The following is a 21,443-nucleotide window of genomic DNA, read 5'->3' on the forward strand; positions in this document are numbered from 1 at the left end:
TGTCAAGAACTGCAACACTGCTGGGTTTTTCACACTCAACAGTTTGGACATCCAGCCAAACTGACACAACTGTGGGATTCAACATGGGCCACCATCCCTGTGGAACGCTTTCCACACCTTGTCGTCCATGCCCGACGAATTGAGGCTGTTATGAGGGCAGCTCTACATACAGCTTTTGTCATTGCTGTTCTGAACCCACTGCCCCCAGGTCGTTGTGACATCGCCAAGTTTGCCTTCCCCCACCCCTTCCCCGTCCACTGCCCTGTATGGAGGTCACATGTGTCATTTTCCAGTCTGCCATGTACTGAGATTGCTATCCAAACATGCATGGCTTGAAATGTGGCCACCGGTCAAATGTGTGTAGCATGCACTGCCACAGCAGCGTAACATTTGATTAACACTAGAAAACACTTGATTTACATCATCATCAACATTTGGTCTGGTTGGCTGATAGCCTACGAGCAGCAGCACTTCATAATGTCTTTCCTTATAGAATCATAGCCATAGGAAGGGTGCTGGAGGTGCTGCAACACCCCTGATAAATTGAAATACATTTTACCCCTGATCAATTGAAATACATTTTACCCCTGATCAATTGAAATACATTTTTACCCCTGATCAATTGAAATACATTTGCCAAAGGTAAAGAATTACTGCTTTGTGTTCAGAAATAAAATAAATCATTCAGAATAGCCTACTACACCATGAGTGAAAAAATTGCCTAGCTGCAGATTATGTGTAGCCTACATTCGGCAATGCGCGGCAAATCTGTCAGTGAGTATGACTGTGGCAATGCAGACAAAACAGGTCTTTCGCAATATTTCAAATACAATTGCGGAAAAACACAGGTTGGAAAGCAAGCGAGTGAGCTGCGCATCTTTGGGTGAGTCAGTGAAACTGGAAAGATTTTTTAGGACTATAATGTCCTCCTCATATTGTACAATGTGTCTCTACACACCTTTCCCTCCCGATGTTAGTCATGTCAGGGAGCACTGTAACTAGCTTCCTTGCAATTTAGTGAGTGTGTTGTTGCAGAAATAAATAGGCCTTTGCTACAGAGGCAGTTAGTGCCCACCGGTCACACACTGGTTGAATCAACGTTGTTTCCACGTCATCTCAATTAAATTAAGTTGAACCAACATTGAATTGACGTCTTTGCCCAGGGTTATGAATTGAGATATTAATGATGAAACTCAATTTTTCAAGGGTGGGATGGGTTATTTCATTTTGAGCACCTGCTTCCTGAAAGGTCTGTGCATGGCCCTGACACAAGCTATCACACACACGCCTCATACTCACAAATGCACTTGCATATACACTCACAGAGCAAAACCTCAGTATTGAGGAGTAGTGAACTACATTCAACTATACTGAACAAAAATCTAAATGCAACATGCAACAATTTCAAAGATTTTACTGAGTTACAATTAATATAAGGAAATCAGTCAATTTAAATAAATAAATTAGGCCCTAATCTATGGATTTCACATAACTGGGCAGGGGGGCAGCTATGGGTGGGCCTGGGAGGGCATATGCCCACTCACTTGGCAGCCAGGCCCATCCAATGGGGAGGCAGGCCTTGCCAATCAGAATGAGTTTTTCCCCACAAAAGGGCTTTATTACAGACAGAAATACTTATCAGCTCATGAAACATGGGACCAACACTTTAAATGTTGTTTATATTTTGTTCAGTGTACATTTACTTTTGATACTTAAGTATATTTCAAACCAAATACATTTAGACTTTTACTCAAGTAGTATTTGACTAGGTGACTCAGTATCCTTACTTTTACTCAAGGATGACAATTTGATACTTTTTCCACCACTTGTTAAAAGGGCAGTGCCAGAGTACCTGAGGGACCTACTAGGTACATAACTTACAAGCATGTCTGACATGTATTGGGGTGCACAATTAAAAAACAATATAATAATCTTAAAATTATTTCTAAAACTCTCAGGCACCAATGCAGAGACCTTAAAACGGTGTAATGTGTGCTCTCCGTTTGATCTTGGTCAGTACCTGTGCTGTTGTATTCTGTATGTTTTACAGTTGACCAATGGCTTTCTTGCGTAGACCAGACAGGATAGTATTACAGTAGTCAAGCCTGCTTGTCATAAAAGCATGGATGAGTCTCTTTGTATCAGCCTGAGAGAGAAACGGCCGCACCTTGGCAATGTTCCTCAGGTGGTTAAAAGCTATTTTGGTCACATTCCTAATGTGTGATTCAAAATAGAGTTCAGAATCTAAAATAACACTTAGGTTTTTTACCTGGTGTTTTATCTTTATTGCCTGTGTATTAAAATGTGCGGCCAGATTCTCTCTCTGTGATTTCGCTCCAACAATAAGTACCTAGGTCTTGTCTTGATTTAGCTGGAGGAAGTTGTGAGCCATTCAAGTATTTAAACCACTAATACAGTCTAATAATTTATCTGTGGAGCAAAAATCCTCTGGTGACACAGACATTTTAAGTTGTGTATCATCAGCGTAGCAGTGAAAATCAATTTCTGATACCAAGAGGTAACATATAGAAACTGAACAGTACCGGACCCAAAATTGAATGCCACATGTGATATGCATTTTCTCTGAGTTATGTTGACCAAGGGTGACAAAATAAACTCTTGACCGGTTAAAAAGGTCTTAAACCAATTTAGAACTCGGCCGGAGAGGCCAACCCACCTCTACAGTCTGTCCAGAAGGACATCATGGTCAACAGTGTCGAATGTAAGACTTAAATCCAAGAGAACAGAGATGTTTGACATCTGTGTTGGCTCTAAGATCATTTACCACTTTAACTAAGGCTGTCTCTGCACTGTGGTATGCACAGAAAACAGATTGGAATTTTTCAAAAATACAGTTGGAATTTAATTTTTTTATTTTTGAAAAACAATTTCTCCAGAATTTTGCTTAAGAATGGAAGGTTGGAGGTTGGCCGAAAATTGCTAAAAAGCTCAACAATCTAGATTACTTTTCTTCAGAAAGGGTTTCAGCATAGCAATTTTTAGTGCAGTGGGGAAAGTAAAAAGATAAAATAATAATAATATTTCACCTTTATTTAACCAGGTAGGCTAGTTGAGAACAAGTTCTCATTTGCAACTGCGACCTGGCCGAGATAAAGCAAAGCAGTTCGACACAAACAACAACACAGAATTACACATGGAATAAACAAACATACAGTCAATAATACAGTAGAAAAAGTCTACATACAGTGTGTGCTAATGAGGTAGGATAAGGGAGGAAAGGCAATAAATAGGCCATGGTGGCAAAATAATTACAATATAGCAATTAAACACTGGAATGGTAGATGTGCAGAAGATGAATGTGCAAGTTGAGATACTGGGGTGCAAAGGAGCAAGATAAATAAATACAGTATGGGGATGAGGTAGTTGGATGGGTTATTTACAGATGGGCTATGTACAGGTCCAGTGATCTGCTCTGACAGCTGGTGCTTAAAGCTAGTGAGGGAGATATGGGTCTCCAGCTTCAGTGATTGTTGCAGTTTGTTCCAGTCATTGGCAATAGAGAACTGGAAGGAAAAGCGGCCAAATGAACAATTGGCTTTGGGGGTGACCAGTGAGATATACCTGCTGGAGCGCGTGCTACAGGTAGGTGCTGCTATGGTGACCAGTGAGCTGCGATAAGGTGGGGCTTTACCTAGCAGAGACTTGTAGATGACCTGGAGCCAGTGGGTTTGGCAACGAGTATGAAGCGAGGGTCAGCCAACGAGAGTGTACAGGTCGCAATGGTGGGTAGTATATGGGGCTTTGGTGACAAAACGGATGGCACTGTGATAGACTGCATCCAATTTGTTGAGTAGAGTGTTGGAGGCAATTTTGTAAATGGCATCGCCGAAGGTGAGGATTGGTAGGATGGTCAGTTTTACGAGGGTATGTTTGGCAGCATGAGTGAAGGATGCTTTGTTGCGAAATAGGAAGCCAATTCTAGATTTAATTTTGGATTGGAGATGCTTAATTTGAGTCTGGAAGAAGAGTTTACAGTCTAGCCAGACACCTAGGTATTTGTAGTTGTCCACATATTCTAAGTCAGAACCGTCCAGAGTAGTGATGCTGGACGGGCGGGCAGTGATATGTTGAAGAGCATGCATTTAGTTTTACTCGTATTTAAGAGCAGTTGGAGGCCACAGAAGGAGAGTTGTATGGCATTGAAGCTTGTCTGGAGATTAGTTAACACAGTGTCCAAAGAAGGGCCAGAGGTATACAGAATGGTGTCATCTGCATAAAGTGGGGAGTGATTAACAATATCTTGCACTTCTTCAGTAATGCAAATACATGTTTTTTTGAAGAAGATGGTGAGGATAGGATTGTGAAGGCAGGTAGAAGGCTTAAATGATGATATCACTTTCCTTAGCATGTCTGTGTCAACCAGGGAAAAATAAATCCATTGTGCCTTTGCGTGGTAAGCTAGGGCACATATCATCAAACTTCTCATCAGGTCTTCATTAACTGATAACCATGTTTTTTTAAATGTTTGTTATTAAGCTGTAGTCTGGGCGGCGGGAGGCTTCCATAAGAGTGGCTTCAAAAAAAGCAGCACTACAGTCTGAAGACAGCCATGTAATCAATTTTGAACTCAGTAATGAGGTCATTCACGACCTCATTTGCTAAATACTTGCAAAGTAGCTCAAAAGTACTAAGTAGATTAAAAGCTACCAAAATGCTAACGTTGTCTGTGATGAGATTCAAACATGTAACCTTTGGGTTTCTAGTCATAGGTGTTATACGCCCACACATCCACCACTGCCAACCACCCTCCTTTCATTGTTCTGCTAATAAGAAACCTTTTTCTTATGTAACCATACATAAGGGTGGACAGTAACCTAGTGGTTAGAGTGTTGGACTAGTAACCGGAAGGTTGTAAGAAAATTGGTCATTCTGCCCCTGAACAAGGCAGTTACCCACTTTTCCTAGGCCATCATTGAAAATAAGAATTTGTTCTTAACTGACTTGCCTAGTAAAATAAAAATACCAAATCTGACATATTATACTAATTTGAGTTTCCCGGATTTACGTATACAATGTTAGGTCGAGTGTCTGAGACCAGGCTGACCAAGCGCGACTTTGGTCAAACTACCCTGTTTTCTCTAGCTATCCCATTTTCAAATGAGGTGACCCCTAAATTGGGAAACCCTGCTATATACAGTAAAAAGGGGGCAGGGTTTAGGGCGTGTCTTAGTCAACATCTGTGATGACGTCGAAGATTGCTGACTCAGAGGATGTTTTGGAGGAAGTGACAAGAGACTGAAAAGAAAAAGAAATAGGCCCTCTTCAAGTATACCTACAGGGATTCCTCTTGCTTAATACTTTATCTTACTTTGGAAACACAGGTGGCTTACCTACTAGTATTGAAAGTATATATTGCATATCATTAAACAGACGTGCGTTCTGACAGCAACGTTACCACACCACTAACTAGCAAACGAACGTTAGGTTGTTGGGTGGGGGGGGTGGGTCGTCTGTTTTTCATCTAGTTAGACGAAAGACCCATTTGGACATTCCTTAACATTCCTTCCCTGTGTTTGGGTTGATCAAGGTAAGATTTGTATCTGGTATTTTTTTTCTGCACAAATTTTGATGAATGGTTATTTTATGTTTACCAATTTACTTACCTAGCTAACGGGTCGTTTGTCCCCGCAGTGGGCGTTGAGCGCTGGACACTGAAGTCAGATACCTAGCTTCTCGACTCTAATATGAGTGTCACTCATCAGTCATACTATAACATCTTTGTCAAAATCAGCCCTGTCCAATTAGTTAGCTGTCTAAACAGCCAGTAAGCATCCAAAACCATGTACTTAGCTATTTTTCTAAATGCATGGCTCTGTAGTATCTAATTAGCTAGGTGCTAGTTAGTAATGCACCAACTAACGTCACGTTAACGGACTATCTAACCTACTAGGCCCATCAGGGGTAACGCCAACATTATGCCAGCTACTAGTTAGCTAAAGTAACGTTGTTAGAAAACAAACAGACCGTTTAGCCAGAGTTGAGCTAACTGTAATGTTAGCTAACGTTACTCAATTTAGCTAACCTTGTTGATAAAATAACTAACGTTAGTGTTGAATGACGTGCTCATCTGTAATCATTAGCTAACTAGCTAGTATTTTAGCAACTGGTAAACATTTGTTTACGAGCTAACTTTGCTAGCCAAATGTTTCATACTAGCCAGCAAGGGGTGTATTCATTAATCGGTTTCAAAACTCTAGGAAGCAAATGAGGGACCTACCTGGGGTGTATTCATTACGGAAACCTTTAGCTGTTTAAGAACCGAACAGAGTAAAAATAGTTTCTCAAGTTTTTATTGTCATGTTCACATGTACAGGGAAACGCCATTCTTGCTTGATGTTTCCCAACCATAAAGTAATACATTTTTTATTTATCTGTTATTTTACCAGGTAAGTTGACTGAGAACACCTCATTTACAGCAACTATCTGGGGAATAGTTACAGGGGAGAGGATGAAAGAGCCAATCATAAACTGAGGATTATTAGGTGACAGATTGTGAATTTAGCAGGGTTAACACCCCTAATCCTACAATAAGTGCCATGGGATCTTTAATAACCTCAGAGAGTCAGGACACCCATTTAACGTCCCATCTGAAAGACCGCACCCTACACAGGGCAGTGTTCCTTGTCACTGCCCTGGGGCATAGGAATATTTTTTTAGACCAGAGGAAAGAGTGCCTCCTACTGGCCCTCCAACACCACTTCCAGCAGCATCTGGTCTCCCATCCAGGGACTGACCAGGACCAACCCTGCTTAGCTTCAGAAGCAAGCCAGCAGGGTGGTATGCTGCTGGCAATATCAGTAGTACTACAAAAAAAAGTAAAGTAGAACAAAAACACATGAGAGAGATGAAAACACAAAAAGTATACTGAACAAAAATATAAGTGCTACAATTTCATTGATTTTACTGAGTTTAAGTTCATATAAGGAAATCAGTCAATGGAAATAAATTCATTAGGCCCTTATCTATGGATTTCACATGACTGGGCAGGGGCGCAGTTGTGGGTGGACCTGGGAGGGCACAGGCCCAACCACTTGGGAGCCAGGCCCAGCCAATCAGAATGAGTTTTTCCCCACAAAATGGCTTAATTACAGACAGAAATACTCCTCAATTTTATCAACTGTCCTGGTGGCTGGTCTCAGATCCTGCAGGTGAAGAAGCCAGATGTGGAGGCCCCGGGCTGGCGTGGTTACACATGGACTGAGTTTGAGACTGGTTGGACGTACTGCCAAATTCTCTAAAACAACATTGGTGGTGGCTTATGGTAGAGAAATGAACATTCAATTAGCTGATAACAGCTCTGGTGGCATACCAATTGGACACTCCCCCAACTTGAGACATCTGTGGCACTGTGTTGTGACAAAATGGCACATTTTAGAGGGGCCTTTTGTCCACAGCACAAGGTGCACTTGTGGAATGACCATGCTGTTTAATCAGCTTCTTGATATGCCACACCTGTCATGTGGATGGATTATATTGGCAAATGAGAAATGCTCACTAAGAGGGATGTAAACAAAATTGGAGAGAAATGGACCATTTCTGGGATCTTTTATTTCAGCCTATAAAACATGGGACCAACACTTTACATGTTGCATTTATATTTTTGTTCAGTATAAGTCAGGGTCGGTTCCAATATCATATTTACAATGCAGGGATACTGGAGTAGTAGGGTTAGATATGTTTAGGGGTAAGGTAGGCATCAGGATATATGATGAACATTGTAGCAGCAGAGTCTATGATGATTGTATGTGAGTGTGTCTATTTGACCAATTCAAATAGGTCCCCCCTTTTTTCGTTTGCTTCAGAATCGAGGTAATGAGTACATTCCTGAATTTGTCCAATAGAAAAATATTGTTTTCGTTGCAAAATCCATTCGTTTGGAGTAAACGTTTTCAGTTGCAAAACATTTTGTTACAAGTGTACGGATATAGGAAGGACACGTGACATCCCGGCAATTTTGAGGGAAAAAAAGTTATAGCGGAGTTGTGCCTGGTCGTCACTAGTTACCACAAAGTCACAAAGTCCCCGCCTATTTCTACAATTTATCTTCTTGAAATGTGATTTTCCACCTAACCCTAACCACACTGCTAACTATATGCCTAACCCTTACAATAAATTAAAATCAAAAAGCACATTTTTTGTTTTCACAAGTTTTTATGGTAGATCATTTTGACTTTGTGGTTTTGGTAACTAGTGGAAACCGTTATGCATGTTGTTCACACGCCTGTCTGCCCTCTCATTGGCTAGAATGGTCTCACCTGATCTGGCCTCCTCTCCTTCCATTTTTAAAGACATTTATTTTCGTTGTTACTGGCCAATAGTGTAGTTGGTCAATATAATGAATAATCTGTGGTGTTGCTTTCTACATGAGAAACCCATGTGACCCACCCGACTCTCATGAATGTCATGGGTTAGAGATTAAATATGGAGTCAGCAAGGCCACAGTCAGAATTGCCAAATTGTTAGAAATTAAAAAAGTATATAGTGCTTCATTTTATTGTTCAGACTGAGGTTAGGCCTATTTTGGCACCATGCATGGATCTTCCACCCTCAGAATCTAGAGTGGTCCAATTGATCACTTATGTTGGTCTACATCCCAGATCGGGGTTCCTGAATCCACGGTCCTGTGATCAAATATAATTTGTCACATGCGCCGAATACAACAGGTGTAGACCTTACTGTGAAATGCTTACCTACAAGCCCTTATCCAACAGTGCAGTTCAAGAAATATAGTTAAGAAAATATTTACTAAATCAACTAAACTGGAGGAAAAAAAAATCCTAAAGGAACACAAGAAAATTATATAACAATAACAAGGCTATATACAGGGGGTACCGGTACCGAGTCAATGTGTGGGGGTACAGGTTAGTTGAGGTAACTTGGAAAGTGACTATGCATAGGTAATAAACACCAAGTAGCAGCAGTGTAAAAACAGGGGGGGGTCAATGTTAATAGGGTACGCCATTTGATTAATCGTTCAGCAGTCTTATGTCTTGGGGGTAGAAGCTGTTAAGGAGCCTTTTGGTCCTAGACTTGGTGCTCCAGTACCGCTTGCTGTGTGGTAGCAGAGAGAACAGTCTATGACTTGGGTGACTGGAGCCTTTGACAATTTTGGGGCCTTTTCTCTGACACTGCCTATTATATAGGTCCTGGATGTCAGGAAGCTTTGCCCCAGTGATGTACTGGGCCATGCGCACTACCCTCTGTAGCTCCTTATGGTCAGATGCCGAGCAGTTGCCATACCAGGTGGTGATACAACCGGTCAGGATGCTCTCGATGGTGCAGCTGTAGAACTTTTTGAGGATCTGGGACCAATGCCACATCTTTTCAGTGTCCTGAGGGGGAAAAGGTGGTGTTGTATCCTCTTCACAACTGTCTTTGTGTGTATGGACTAGGGCTGAGTGATATGGCCAAAATCTCATATCCTGATATAGGTCATTTCATAAAATTATACATATCACAATATAGCACATTTTCTGTAAATTCAATGAATAAATTGTTTCTATAAAATGACCACGTGTAAAGGCTTATTTCTTATTACATTTTGAATTATACAACTCTCGTTTTTCAACCATGTATATTTGGGCCATGTCTTTGCAAATGTAAGTCGTAGCGGCAGTTGTTATTTCCTTCCATCTTTGTAATTCTTTGCCATATGGTGTGCTGTGGGCAAAAGCCTCTTGCAACATCTTAGTCAGGTTTGTTTTGAGCACTCGACTGTACTTTTGGGCCTCATCCGTAGACTCTCTCCATACTGTTTCACATGATTCTTGCATAGGTGGTAAAATAGGTTAGTGGTGTTTGAGCCTGTTGTCGGACCGGCCTGCGGCATATTTGCAGAGGACGGTTTTTTGGTCCATCACAGACTTTTCATACCCAAACCACATCCATGCGACCGAAGTGGCCCCTCTTTTAGCTATGAGCTCTGTCTCCATGCTCTGTGTCACGTTCACTCTCCTCCATGTTTGTTTGTGTTGCAAATTTCTTTCCACACGGCACGTTCACTTGCTCCACTTCAGCCCCGTCAATGTTAATGGGGGCCTGTTCGGTCCTCCTTTTCCTATAGTCCACGATCAGCTCTTTGTTTTGCTGACATTGAGGGAGATGTGGTGTGCTGGCACCACACTGCCAGGACTCTGACCTCCTCCCTATAGGCTGTCTCATCATTGTCGGTGATCTGGCCTACCACTGCTGTGTCATCAGCAAACCTAATGATGGTGTTGGAGTCGTGCTTGGCCACACAGTCGTGGGTGAACGGGGAGTACAGGAAGGGACTAAGCATGCCCTGGGAACAGTGGGTCCAACTGCCTTGCTCAGGGGCAGAACAACATATTTTTACCTTTACAGCTCGGGGATTCAATCCAACAACCTTTCGGTTACTGGCTCAACGCTCTAACCACTAGGCAGCCGGTGAATGAGGTGGTATACTCCTCAATGCCATTGGATGAATCCTGGAGCATATTCCAGACTGTGTTAGCAAAACAGTCCTGTAGCGTAGCATCCACGTCATCTGACCACTTCTGTATTGAGCGAGTCAATGGTACTTCCTGCTTTAATTGTTGCTTGTAAGCAGGAATCAGGAGGATATAATTATGGTCAGGTTTTATTTGGGGGAGATATGGTTATGCTGTTTTGTTAAGAAAATGTAGGTCAGTGAGAGCAAGGTGTACTATATTGGAGGAGTGGGGGGGGGGGGGGGTCTTTATTCAATAAGTCTTTATGGAAGGGCTCTGCACAAATATGGCCCGCACATCAACAGGAATATTGTATTCCACTCTCTCTGTGGATCAAGTCTCATAGCTTCCTTCACATGTTGAAACGTTTCTGGTTTACATTAAGTCTACATTCCTCTCCCAAACCTGTGTCCTGTGAAAGTGAAATTAGAGGAACCTGTTGTTGGAGGGGCCGGCAGAGTTTAAAAAAACAACAACAAAAAATACCTAGTCTTGTTGTTTATGTAGTTAAACAGTGTCCAGTGAGGCACACTGTACTTGGTTACATTACCAGAACTATTCCTGCTCCGAGCATTTCATTGTCTGTAATCCCAGACAATGGGGGGGGGGGGGGGTTCACAGCAGACACACAGGCAGCATGCTGTGTGTGCCTGTGTTATAGGTTGCTGTTTACCATAATAACAATGTACATGGTTAGTCCACCATTCTAATTTAGTGCCCCTTCTCTTTCCTCAGCTGTGGCACAATGACGTCTAGGAAGAAAGTACTACTGAAAGTCATCATCCTGGGAGACTCTGGGTGAGTGTCCTGTCTACCTTGCTAATTACACTTCTCAACGTAAAAGTTTACAAAATATGTTTGTTTACCAATCACTCTGTCATAACTGTTGCTGAATCTCTCTTGTCAGAGTTGGGAAGACGTCGCTGATGAACCAGTATGTGAATAAGAAGTTCAGTAACCAGTACAAAGCCACAATAGGAGCTGATTTCCTAACGAAAGAAGTGATGGTGGATGACAGACTTGTCACCATGCAGGTACTGGGGAAGGGATACTATCAATTTACTCATCACTTCACAAGTGCTGTGCTGAAGTAGAGGCCAGTGGGTAGGCCTATAATCTATTGTTGTTCATGAACATGTATCGCCTCCCTGTGCTCTGTCACAGATCTGGGACACTGCAGGGCAGGAGAGGTTCCAGTCTCTGGGTGTAGCGTTCTACCGCGGGGCAGACTGCTGTGTGCTGGTGTTTGACGTGACTGCCCCCAACACCTTTAAGACGCTAGACAGCTGGAGGGACGAGTTCCTTATACAGGCCAGCCCCCGAGATCCCGAGAACTTCCCCTTTGTGGTGCTAGGCAACAAGATTGACTTGGAGAACAGACAGGTGGGTCAAGATGTAGTGTTTGAGACCAGAGCATCTCAGGCAGTAGCTTGTGTTCCCCGCAGAGAATGACAGCTGCCCTTTGCATCTGTCAGGTGACGACCAAACGAGCACAGGCGTGGTGTCAGAGCAAGAACAACATCCCCTACTTTGAGACCAGCGCTAAGGAGGCCATCAACGTTGAACAGGCTTTCCAGACTATCGCACGCAATGCTCTTAAACAGGTAGGGGTCAGTTGGGAGCTTATAAGAGCTTTGCTGAATGCCATGTGTGTTGTGTATTTACAGTAGTGCTGTCTTGATTTCATTGTACAGTGCCTTTTACTCCCCTTGACTTTTTCCACGTTTTGTTGTTACAGACAGAATTTAAAATGGATTAATTTGAGATTTTGTGCCACTGATCTAGACACAATACCCATCAATGTCAAAGTGAAATTTTGTTTGCAGAAATGTTAAAGTAGAAATGTCTTGAATCAGTAAGTATTCAACACATTTGATAAGGCAAGCCTAAATACTTTCAGGAGGAAAATTATCGTTGTGTACACATAAGTTGCATGGACTCACTCTGTGTACAATAATAGTGGTTAACATGATTTTTGAATGATTACCCCATCTCTATACCCCACACATACACACATACAATTATCTGTAAGGTCCCCCAGTCGAGTAGTGATTTTTCAAGTGCAGAGTCAACCACAAAGATCAGGGAGGTTTTCCAAAGCCTCACAAAGAGGCAGATGGGTAAAAAAAATATATATTTAAAAAAGCAGACACTGAATATCCCTTTGAGCATAGTGAAGTTATTAATAATGCTTTGGATGGTGTATCAATACACCCAGTCACTACAAAGATACAGGTGTCCTCCCTAACTCAGTTGCCGGAGAGGAAGGAAACCGCTCAGGGATTTCACCATGAGGCCAATGGTTATTTTAAAACAGTTAGAGTTTAATGGCTGTGATAGGAGAAAACTGAGGATGGATCATCAACATTGTAGTTACTCCACAATACTGACCTAAATGACAGTGAAAAGGAAGTCTGTACAGAATAAAAAATATTCCACAACATGCATTGTGTTTGGGGCAAAACAAACACAACACATCGCTGAGTAAGTACTGTACTACTCTTTATATTTTCAAGCATGATGGTGGCTGCGTCATGTTATGGATATGGTAGTCATCTGCAAGGTCTACTGAGTTTTTAGAGCTAAGCACAGGCAAAATCATAGAGGAAAACTTGGTTTCTAACAGACACTGGGAGACATTCACCTTTCAGCAGGACAATAACCTAAAACTCTAGGCCAAATTTACACGGGTTGCTTACCAAGATGACATTGAATGTTCCAGAGTGGCCTAGTTACAGTTTTGGCTTAAATCTATGGCAAGACTGGAAAATGTCTGTCTAGCAATGATCACAACCAGCTTGACAGAGCTTTAAGAGTTAAAAAAAATAATAATGGGCAAATATTCAGGTGTATAAAGCTCTTAAGATACTTATGCTGTAATCACTGCCAAAGGTGATTCCAACATGTATTGACTAAGGGGTTGAATACTTATCTATTGAAGATATATTATTTATTTATTTATGTTTAATTATTGCCAAGAGTGTGCAAAGATGTCATCAAGGCAAAGGGTGGCAACTTTGAAGAATCTAAAATAGATTGATCTGTTTAACACTTTTGGTTACTACATAATTCCATATGTTATTTCATAGTTTTGATGTCTTCACTATTGTATGTATAAAATAATAAAAATAAAGAAAAACCTTTTAATGAGTAGGTGTCCAAACATTTGACTGGTACTGTACTGTATATTCCACTTTGACATTAGAGTATTTTGTGTTGATCGTTGAAAAAAAAAAAAGACAACTCCATTTCAATCCCAATTTGTAACACATCAAAATGTGAAAGTCAAGGGGTTAAATATCAAAAGAAAAAGTATAAATCATTTCTAATTGCTTATATTTAGCAAACCAGATGGCAAACTTGTCTTTGTTTTTTTAATTTACAGATACCCAGGGGCACACTCCAACACTGACATAATTTACAAAGAAAGCATTTGTGTTTAGTGAGTCTGCCAGATCAGAAGCAATAGGGATGGCCAGGGATGTTCTCTTGATAAGTGCATGAATTTGGACCAGTTTCCTGTCAACATGTAACAAACATTTTGTCAGGGAAAATGTATAGTGTAAAAAGTACATTATTGTCTTTAAGAATGTAGTAAGGTAAAAGTTGTAAAATATAAATAGTAAACTACAAAACTACTTCAGTAAAAATACTTTCAAGTACTTAACACCATCTCGTCTTTTAGGAGACAGAGGTGGAGTTGTACAATGAGTTCCCTGAACCGATAAAGCTGGACAGGAACGAACGGGCCAAGCCATCAGCGGAGGCCTGCAGCTGCTGAGGACCTAGGAGACCTACAGGGGACAACTGTTTGCCCTGCTACTCTGTCTTGCCTTGTCTACCCTTTATCCCACATGCCCCTGTGTGCTCTCCTCTGCCCAATATCATCACTGGCCTTCGTAGATGCAAGCAGAGTTCCGCTCGTAAAGTATACTTTACACACACACACACACACACACACACACTGGACTCATCCCTGTGTACACATCACACATTTACTCTCAAGATGAGTTTCCAAGCCCAAAGAACACCCAGATGGATATTAGAGCATTTAACAGCATATCTGCTTATTATTTCCCCTTAACCTGTCTCTTTAGATGCCATTGTTTCCATGGCACCAGCCTCATAACATTTTATAAGGGGGGGTTAGATGTAGTTCACTCCCAAAGTTCCAGTGGTGAGTCATATCAATGGTATGTGGGGGTTATACCAATGTACTGCCTAAAGATACATGTGTTAATTTGATTGGATGTAAACTAGCAAATCCAACATACAAGTGTGTTTAAGGCATATTTTGCACTTTGTTGTCATGTAGGCTTATTCAAACCCTATTTGACACCTTATTTTGGAGCCACAATAAACACTTTTTAATTTATTTTTTTAGCTCAAGGCAGAAGAGGCAATATGGATTTTAACTCTGCTCTCCAACTTCCATGATGTCCTCAACTGCCCTACACATTGTTTCTCAATGGGGGAAAAGTCAAGCGGCAAATTATTTTGTCAACATTGAGACCTGACACGGGGTAGAGAATCAAACCAAGGGAGATATATTTTCAGAATAGAAATATCTCTTTACTATTATTAGTACCTGTCTTCTTTTTATGCTGTCAACTATTACAAACCTTTGTCAATCGTTTAAGGCAAGAAAACATGTCTTGACAGTTTCTCGCTCTGCCGATAGCTCAGGTTGGCAAATTATTTAAGTGCTTGATTTGTATTTTTTACCGATCAGATCTTTTGTCTGTTCGCATATGTTTAGAATTTGAATTGCATCAGAGGACATATGGGGGAAATGTGTTAGCTTTAATCAAGTTAATGAAATGATAAATGCACTTAATCTACATTGTTTGAAAATGTCTTTGGGTTTCAGGTAGTAATAATGGTTATTGAATAAAGAATCTGTGTGTGTGTTAGTGCAAGTAGAACAGGTAGTTAAAGCACAGTAGCACTATCATGGCTCTCATACACACAGCTGTTGAAAAACAGTTTACTCAAATCTATAGTATACTCTTGAATACATTGAAATGTGTCATTTTGCATGGGGGCACTCACTTGGTATTTGTATTCAGTCTACTACTTGTACTGAAATATAAAAATTGGTCACTTGTGAAAGTTGACAGAACACGGGACCATCGAAATCTGTCAAACGTTTAATTACATTATCTTCAACCAACACCAGACATAAAAATAATCAAACCATTTGCGCTCTTCCACCTCAAGACAATAAGACATACATTCTTCAGTCTGTTCCCATCTCTTTTCAAAGTCAGTCAATGTTTGTCCCAACCACTCAGTTGGTCCTGGGTTTCTTACTGGGTCCCTGCAGCCACTGTTGGAGAGGCCCTGCAGTCTTCGGCTGCTTCTCAGGCCTGGTTTCTCCTGTGTGGCCCTCCTGTTTGACTTTCCCAGTGTCTGGCTCTTTCCTCTTGGAGGGTGTGCTGCTCTTTAGCCAGCCCATCATCATCTTACTGCTAGCTGAGGGCTTGGGCTCCTGTGGAAGGAAGTGTATATAATGAGGGGAGGCAGGGAGGAAAGTGTAGTATGGTATGGAGCCCATTATGTATTTTTACTCTTCAACGTTTTAAATCTAGATATGTTAAGTGTTTATAAAGGTTGTCCCAGACCAATGATCAGGAGCTATTCAATGATTGGAACACATCAGACATCTCAAATATGGGTATGTAGCTCAGTGAAGTCATGCAGTTATCCTTTCTTAGCCTGGGGATCCACTGGCAGCAGGCACTCGGGAATTGTTTTTGAGAGTTGTTGACCAGTGAAGAGACTGGGTGAAAAGTCTGTTTGTTTTTGGACTGAAGCAGTTTTAGGGCATCTAATGACTTCTCCTCACCAAAATCCAGCCAACTTCTGACCTCTGTCGAGAATCGCTGGCATCCTGCAACACAAGCAAAATCATTGGTGATTCTACCTCATACAAACTTTCATATATAAAGAACATACTTCACTCAAGAAGAGAGTAATGTTTTAAACAGACCCATACCGGTCATGGATGCCTTGATGATAGGGGATGTACCCAGAGTGATCACAGTGTAGGTCTATAGGGGATCTCCACTATGGGGAGTCAAACAGTCCTGCAATGGTCAGCAACAGCCATCCTCTCCACTCACAGACTCCTTTGCCCTACATAAGACAGAAATACATAAAATCGGTCAAAAGGCAAAGTTTACATTATTTCATTACTGCAGACAGAAGGATCACAAAATGGGTCAAGATGGAGTCAGTGGGAGAGTGCTAAAGTATTTTTAAGAAGAAAAGGGAAGATGGGAGACCTCAGTGTAATCAGACTCAATCATCTTATTCTGAATGTTAGTTTTCTTAGTGATGAAAGGTGCATGTGTGGGTAGGCTCACCTCTTCCAGGTCTACAGAGCCTTCTTCAGACGTGCATGTCTGTATCCTCCTTATAGGGTGTCCCCTCATCCTGGTCCTTTGTTTTCACGTGAGCGGGTCCTTGAGTCTGGGGGAAATAGATGAAGGGCTGCTTGTCTTTCTCCTGCTTCCATTCATAAAAGCCGTCAGCCAAGATGAAACAGCGCTGTCCTTTCAGCAGCGGATCCTGAATGAAGTGGTACACAAACATTCACTAATACACGGGGAACCAAGTTTGAGGATGCATGCTGTCCCAGTTGATGAGTTATGTGGATTTCATGTGAAGATGAATCCAACTCACTCTGCACCTTGTAGGACTTCTCTAGGCGGCTCCCGCTGCAACAGTTGTTGGTGCTGTACTGCATCTTGCTTGGGTCATTGCTGCCAGCATCCACTCGTCCACTGGGGCATTCTGAGGGAAAAGCGGTGGATGCAGACTTGTCTGGTTAATACACACATCTCTCTCCAGGCAGGGTGCAAATAAAGCCCCCCCAAAGAAACATCAGCCCCCTAGCCAGGATCAGTTGAACACCTATACTTTGCGTACCTTATCAAAATGTCTTTGGTACAAGGCTGGGCTCAAAGACTGTTGACTCTTGTTGTAAGAAGGTCGGTACGTATCCGAATCCCATTATTTCCACCTCGGTCTCTACTGAGAGGCGCCCTCCGCCTTCAGGATGAATGCAGACAAAGATTAAGATTAATCTAACCCATGTATTTGTGATGCAGTCCTCCCACACGTCCTCAGCCCAGTGTCTGATGAAACAACATGAGGTAATGAAACGCATGCATTGTGTATAGTACTGTCAAATGTAACATTTTCTACAATGACTCAAGGGCAGCATTCCAAACACTTAAAAGACACCCTATCCCCTCAGCCCTCAAATTAAGTGGACACTTCTGATGATGTTTAATGAAGTCTGACGAGTATACACTTGCAGAGCAAGGGTGGAAGGAATTATTTTCAAATGGAAATTTGTCACTGTTCATCCAGCGATGATTGTGTTTTCAGCCACCGGTAGCTTGTGGGTGCTTTATATGTGCTACAGTCAATTATGATTGCATGTCTATATTAACTATATAATTATTAATATATGCCTACTGTATGATAGCTAGCAAATTAATTAGCTAAATAAAGTTAGCCTGCCTAGCTGGAACTTCTGAAGAAGGAACATTTTTTATTTTAAAAAAATCCAAAAGCAAACCAAACAAAAATATTACTACTTTTATGAGATGTGTTTGTGCCGTCATGTCCATTAGTAGCACAATTTCTAACCTTTTTTACATTAGTTTACTTGTATGTTTACTTATCCATATTGACGTTGAGGTCTAAAATGTTGGCTTATTTTTCTTAGCGGATGTACAATAATCGCGAATTGAATTGTGGGGCGTTTCAGGCCGAAGTGAAAATAATTGTACACTCGTAAACTCGATCAGAAAGAAGGGCTGAGGGGTTTACATTGCGAATAATCCTTGTTTGGCTAATCGTTTGGACCAACGTCCAAAATGGTGACCGGGATTAGCCCAAGGATATAAAGCGAGGGTAAGTGAACGAGGGTGTCTTTTTTTTTCTTCAACCAGTCAGAATTTGGGTTTAATACTTTTTATGACAAAGTTTGATCTTACTGATACACGGAGAGAGGTTTCTGGCCGGCAGATTGTTTACTTGGAGTAACAACAGGTTCCAGACAATCCAGAATAGATTTTTGGTTTATATCCAAATGTATTGATAGTGAGTGTGTTACTACACATTTTTGTACTAGTCCCCTCCCAGACCATAGGGCTATTTACATTGATATCAAAATATTTACCCCTTGATAGAGCATCCTACTGGAAGCTAAATAGCTCGTTATTAAATAATCATGTAGTTAAGTTTGAGGTTAAAGATCTGCTCTCACACTTTTGGGAAAGGGCTTGTGAATAAAATCTTATTGCAAGAACTGGGAGCTCTTTAAATTTGAGGTGTCCAAATACCTTAGAAAATGTGGTAGTAATCTTGTTTAAAACCAGAAAAACTGAGGAGGAAAAGGTGCTCATTAAGATAACTTCCCTTTCTCAGAGGTCCCCTGCCGGCCTATCGGGGGAGGAGAAGATGGAACTGAGTGAGTTACAAGATAAACTAGACAATATAGAAACTATATAAATAAACTGGATAATATATATAGATGAAATAAACTGCATGATATATATAGATGAAATAAACTTGATAATATATATAGATTAAATAAACTGGATAATATATAGAGATTAAAAGTAAAGGAGACTTTATTAGATCAGGAAAAAATGGATTGAGGAGGGATCCTATTTCTTTAGACTTGAGAAATTTCACTCTACAAATAACACTATCCATAAATTAAACATTGATGGTGTTATTACAGATGACCAAAAATTAAAATGGCTAAATACTGTATACATTTTTACAGAAAATTGTATAGCTCTACGTACTGTCAGGAATCCACAGTCTATCAAACATCTAAAGAACAATAAATCACCAGGTGTTGATGGAATTACATCAGAATTTTACAAATTATTTTCTGAACAAGTAGCTCCCTTCCTATTTGAAGTATTTTTAAAGAGTATTAAAAACAATGTTCTCCCTCCTACAATGAGTCAGGGGTTAATAACACTGATACCTAAGCCTAAAAAAGAAGTGCTGCTCATCGATAACTGGCGTCCAATTTGTCTTCTTAATAATGACTATAAGATATTAGCCTTACTACTTGCAAAAAGAATTAAAGAAGTCCTGGATGCAATCATTGATGAAACACAGTCTGGCTCCATGAGGAACAGACATATTTCTAACAATGTCAGACTAGTATTAGACATACTTGACTACTCAGACCTAATAACTGAGGATAGCTTCATATTATTTCTAGATTTTTATAAAGCATTTGACACAGTAGAGCATCAGTTTCTCTTCCACTCCCTTGAGAGACTTGACTTTGGGGATTTTTAATGTAAGGCTATTAAGACTCTATGCAAATGGTAACAGCGCTATCAATTTGAAATATGGCACCTCACCTAGATTTGAGTTAAAGAGAGGAATTGTGTGACACCTTCATATTATGGAATTCCAGTAAAAGAAGAACTTACATATTTAGACATAACCATTACAAAGGATCAGAAGTCTAGAGGCTTACTAAATTTTAACCCTCGTATTAAAAACCCCCAGAAGAAGCAAAATCAATGGCTACAGAGGGACTTATCTTTAAAAGGTAGAGTCCCCTAATAACCAAGGGTGAAGGTATCTCTAGGCTAACATATGACACTCTATCTTTATATCTTGACAGTAAAATAAACAAGGAGATAGACCAGATGCTTTCAACTTTCTGTGGAGAAACCGTACCCATTACATTAGGAAAACTGTTGTAATGAACACTTATGAGAATGGTGGGCTGAATTTTCTGGACTTTACTACTTTAAATAATATTTTTAAGATCTATTGGATAAAACAATTCTTAAGAAGACCCACTTCTTAGGACTTTTATTCCTCATCATGTCTTCTCTACTTTTGGTGGCCTTAACTTCATGTTGTTTTGCAATTATAATATTGACAAAGTTCCAGTGAAACTTTCTGCTTTTCATCGGCAGGTTTTCTTGTCATGGTCCTTAATTTATAAACACAATTTTTCTCCACACAGATATTATATATGGAATAATCGGGATATATTGTATAAAAATACTTCTTTGTTTTTAGAATATTGGTTCCGAAATAATATCCTATGGGTGAGCCAACTGGTAAATGCAGAGGGTCTTTTACTCAGTTATAAAGAATTCTTATCACTTTACAAGGTTCCTGTAACACCTAAAGATTTTGCAATTGTTTTAGATGCCATTCCCTCAGGTGTTGCTCTGTTATTCAGGAACGTGTCAAGACCTGAACCTCAGAGCCTGCCTTCTATTGTCCCTGTTGACTCATCAGTAGGAAAGATTTGTTTCTCTTTTGGTCCATTCAACAACAGAGCGATACGATCCTTGTTTCAGCAGGATGTTGTATGTCATGCCTTATTGGAATGGATTTATTGATAATATCAGTTGGAAAAAAGTTTGGATGTTGCCACACACATACCTACTTGTTAACAAAATTAAGGAAGTTTCCTTTAAAATTATTCATAAATATTATCTTGCCAACCACTATATGAAGAAGTTTAAGGAAAACATCAACTCAAATTGCTCCTTTTGTGATGACCACCCAGAAACAGTGTTGCATCTTTTTGGGCATTGTATTCATGAAAGAAAACTGTGGCAAGACATCAGTAGATTTATAATTGAACATATTTATGAAGATTTTACACTATTGTGGAGAGATGTACTGCTTGGATTCTTTACATACAATAGAAATAAGCTGAAACTTAATATATATATATATATATATATATATATATATAAAATAACTTAAAACCAACATTAATATGGATAAGTCAATATACAAATGGAATTAAAAATGAATGTAAATAATTTAGAAAGTATGTTACTAATGCACATGGCGGCTCAAACACATATGATAAAAGTAAATATGTTTTTGTTTGATTATTTTGGGGGAAACGTTAACTTGCGCATATAACTTTCCCTGACATCACACTTA

General features: G+C 40.3%; 2 protein-coding genes and 1 long non-coding RNA gene across 3 annotated transcripts in view; 1 reads left to right on the plus strand and 2 right to left on the minus strand.

Moving 5' to 3' along the window:
• LOC110494515 (dolichyl-diphosphooligosaccharide--protein glycosyltransferase subunit 1) overlaps positions 1-5,643 on the minus strand; it is a 20,059-nt gene extending 14,416 nt beyond the window's left edge. Inside the window, exon 1 of the mRNA XM_036950591.1 lies at positions 5,625-5,643. The gene's annotated coding sequence lies outside the window, so the exon portion shown is untranslated. The remainder of the gene's footprint in view (positions 1-5,624) is intronic.
• Positions 5,205-15,599, plus strand: LOC110494516 (ras-related protein rab7). The gene is made up of 6 exons (XM_021569648.2): positions 5,205-5,548; positions 11,208-11,270; positions 11,380-11,506; positions 11,637-11,855; positions 11,948-12,076; positions 14,158-15,599. The coding sequence occupies exons 2-6, from the start codon at positions 11,218-11,220 to the stop codon at positions 14,251-14,253; spliced, it is 624 nt and encodes a 207-aa protein (XP_021425323.1). The 5' UTR covers positions 5,205-5,548; positions 11,208-11,217; the 3' UTR covers positions 14,254-15,599.
• Positions 15,600-15,693: 94 nt separating this feature from the next.
• On the minus strand, positions 15,694-17,962 carry LOC110494517. The gene is made up of 6 exons (XR_002469283.2): positions 17,406-17,962; positions 17,160-17,270; positions 16,841-17,045; positions 16,471-16,610; positions 16,321-16,365; positions 15,694-15,963 (listed from the first exon to the last, which is right to left on the minus strand). It is a non-coding gene; the product is annotated as an uncharacterized LOC110494517 (long non-coding RNA).
• Positions 17,963-21,443: the final 3,481 nt, after the last annotated feature.

The sequence above is a fragment of the Oncorhynchus mykiss genome, chromosome 17, assembly GCF_013265735.2.
Source record: "Oncorhynchus mykiss isolate Arlee chromosome 17, USDA_OmykA_1.1, whole genome shotgun sequence".
NCBI lineage: Eukaryota > Metazoa > Chordata > Actinopteri > Salmoniformes > Salmonidae > Oncorhynchus > Oncorhynchus mykiss.

Bases quoted from the DNA above. Each gene is read 5' to 3' on its own strand.
- LOC110494516 (XM_021569648.2), top strand. From the start codon at position 11,218: ATGACGTCTAGGAAGAAAGTACTACTGAAAGTCATCATCCTGGGAGAC. The intron at 11,271-11,379 runs GTGAGTGTCCTG...CTCTCTTGTCAG, and splicing joins ATCATCCTGGGAGACTCTGG to AGTTGGGAAGACGTCGCTGA. The intron at 12,077-14,157 runs GTAGGGGTCAGT...CTCGTCTTTTAG, and splicing joins CACGCAATGCTCTTAAACAG to GAGACAGAGGTGGAGTTGTA.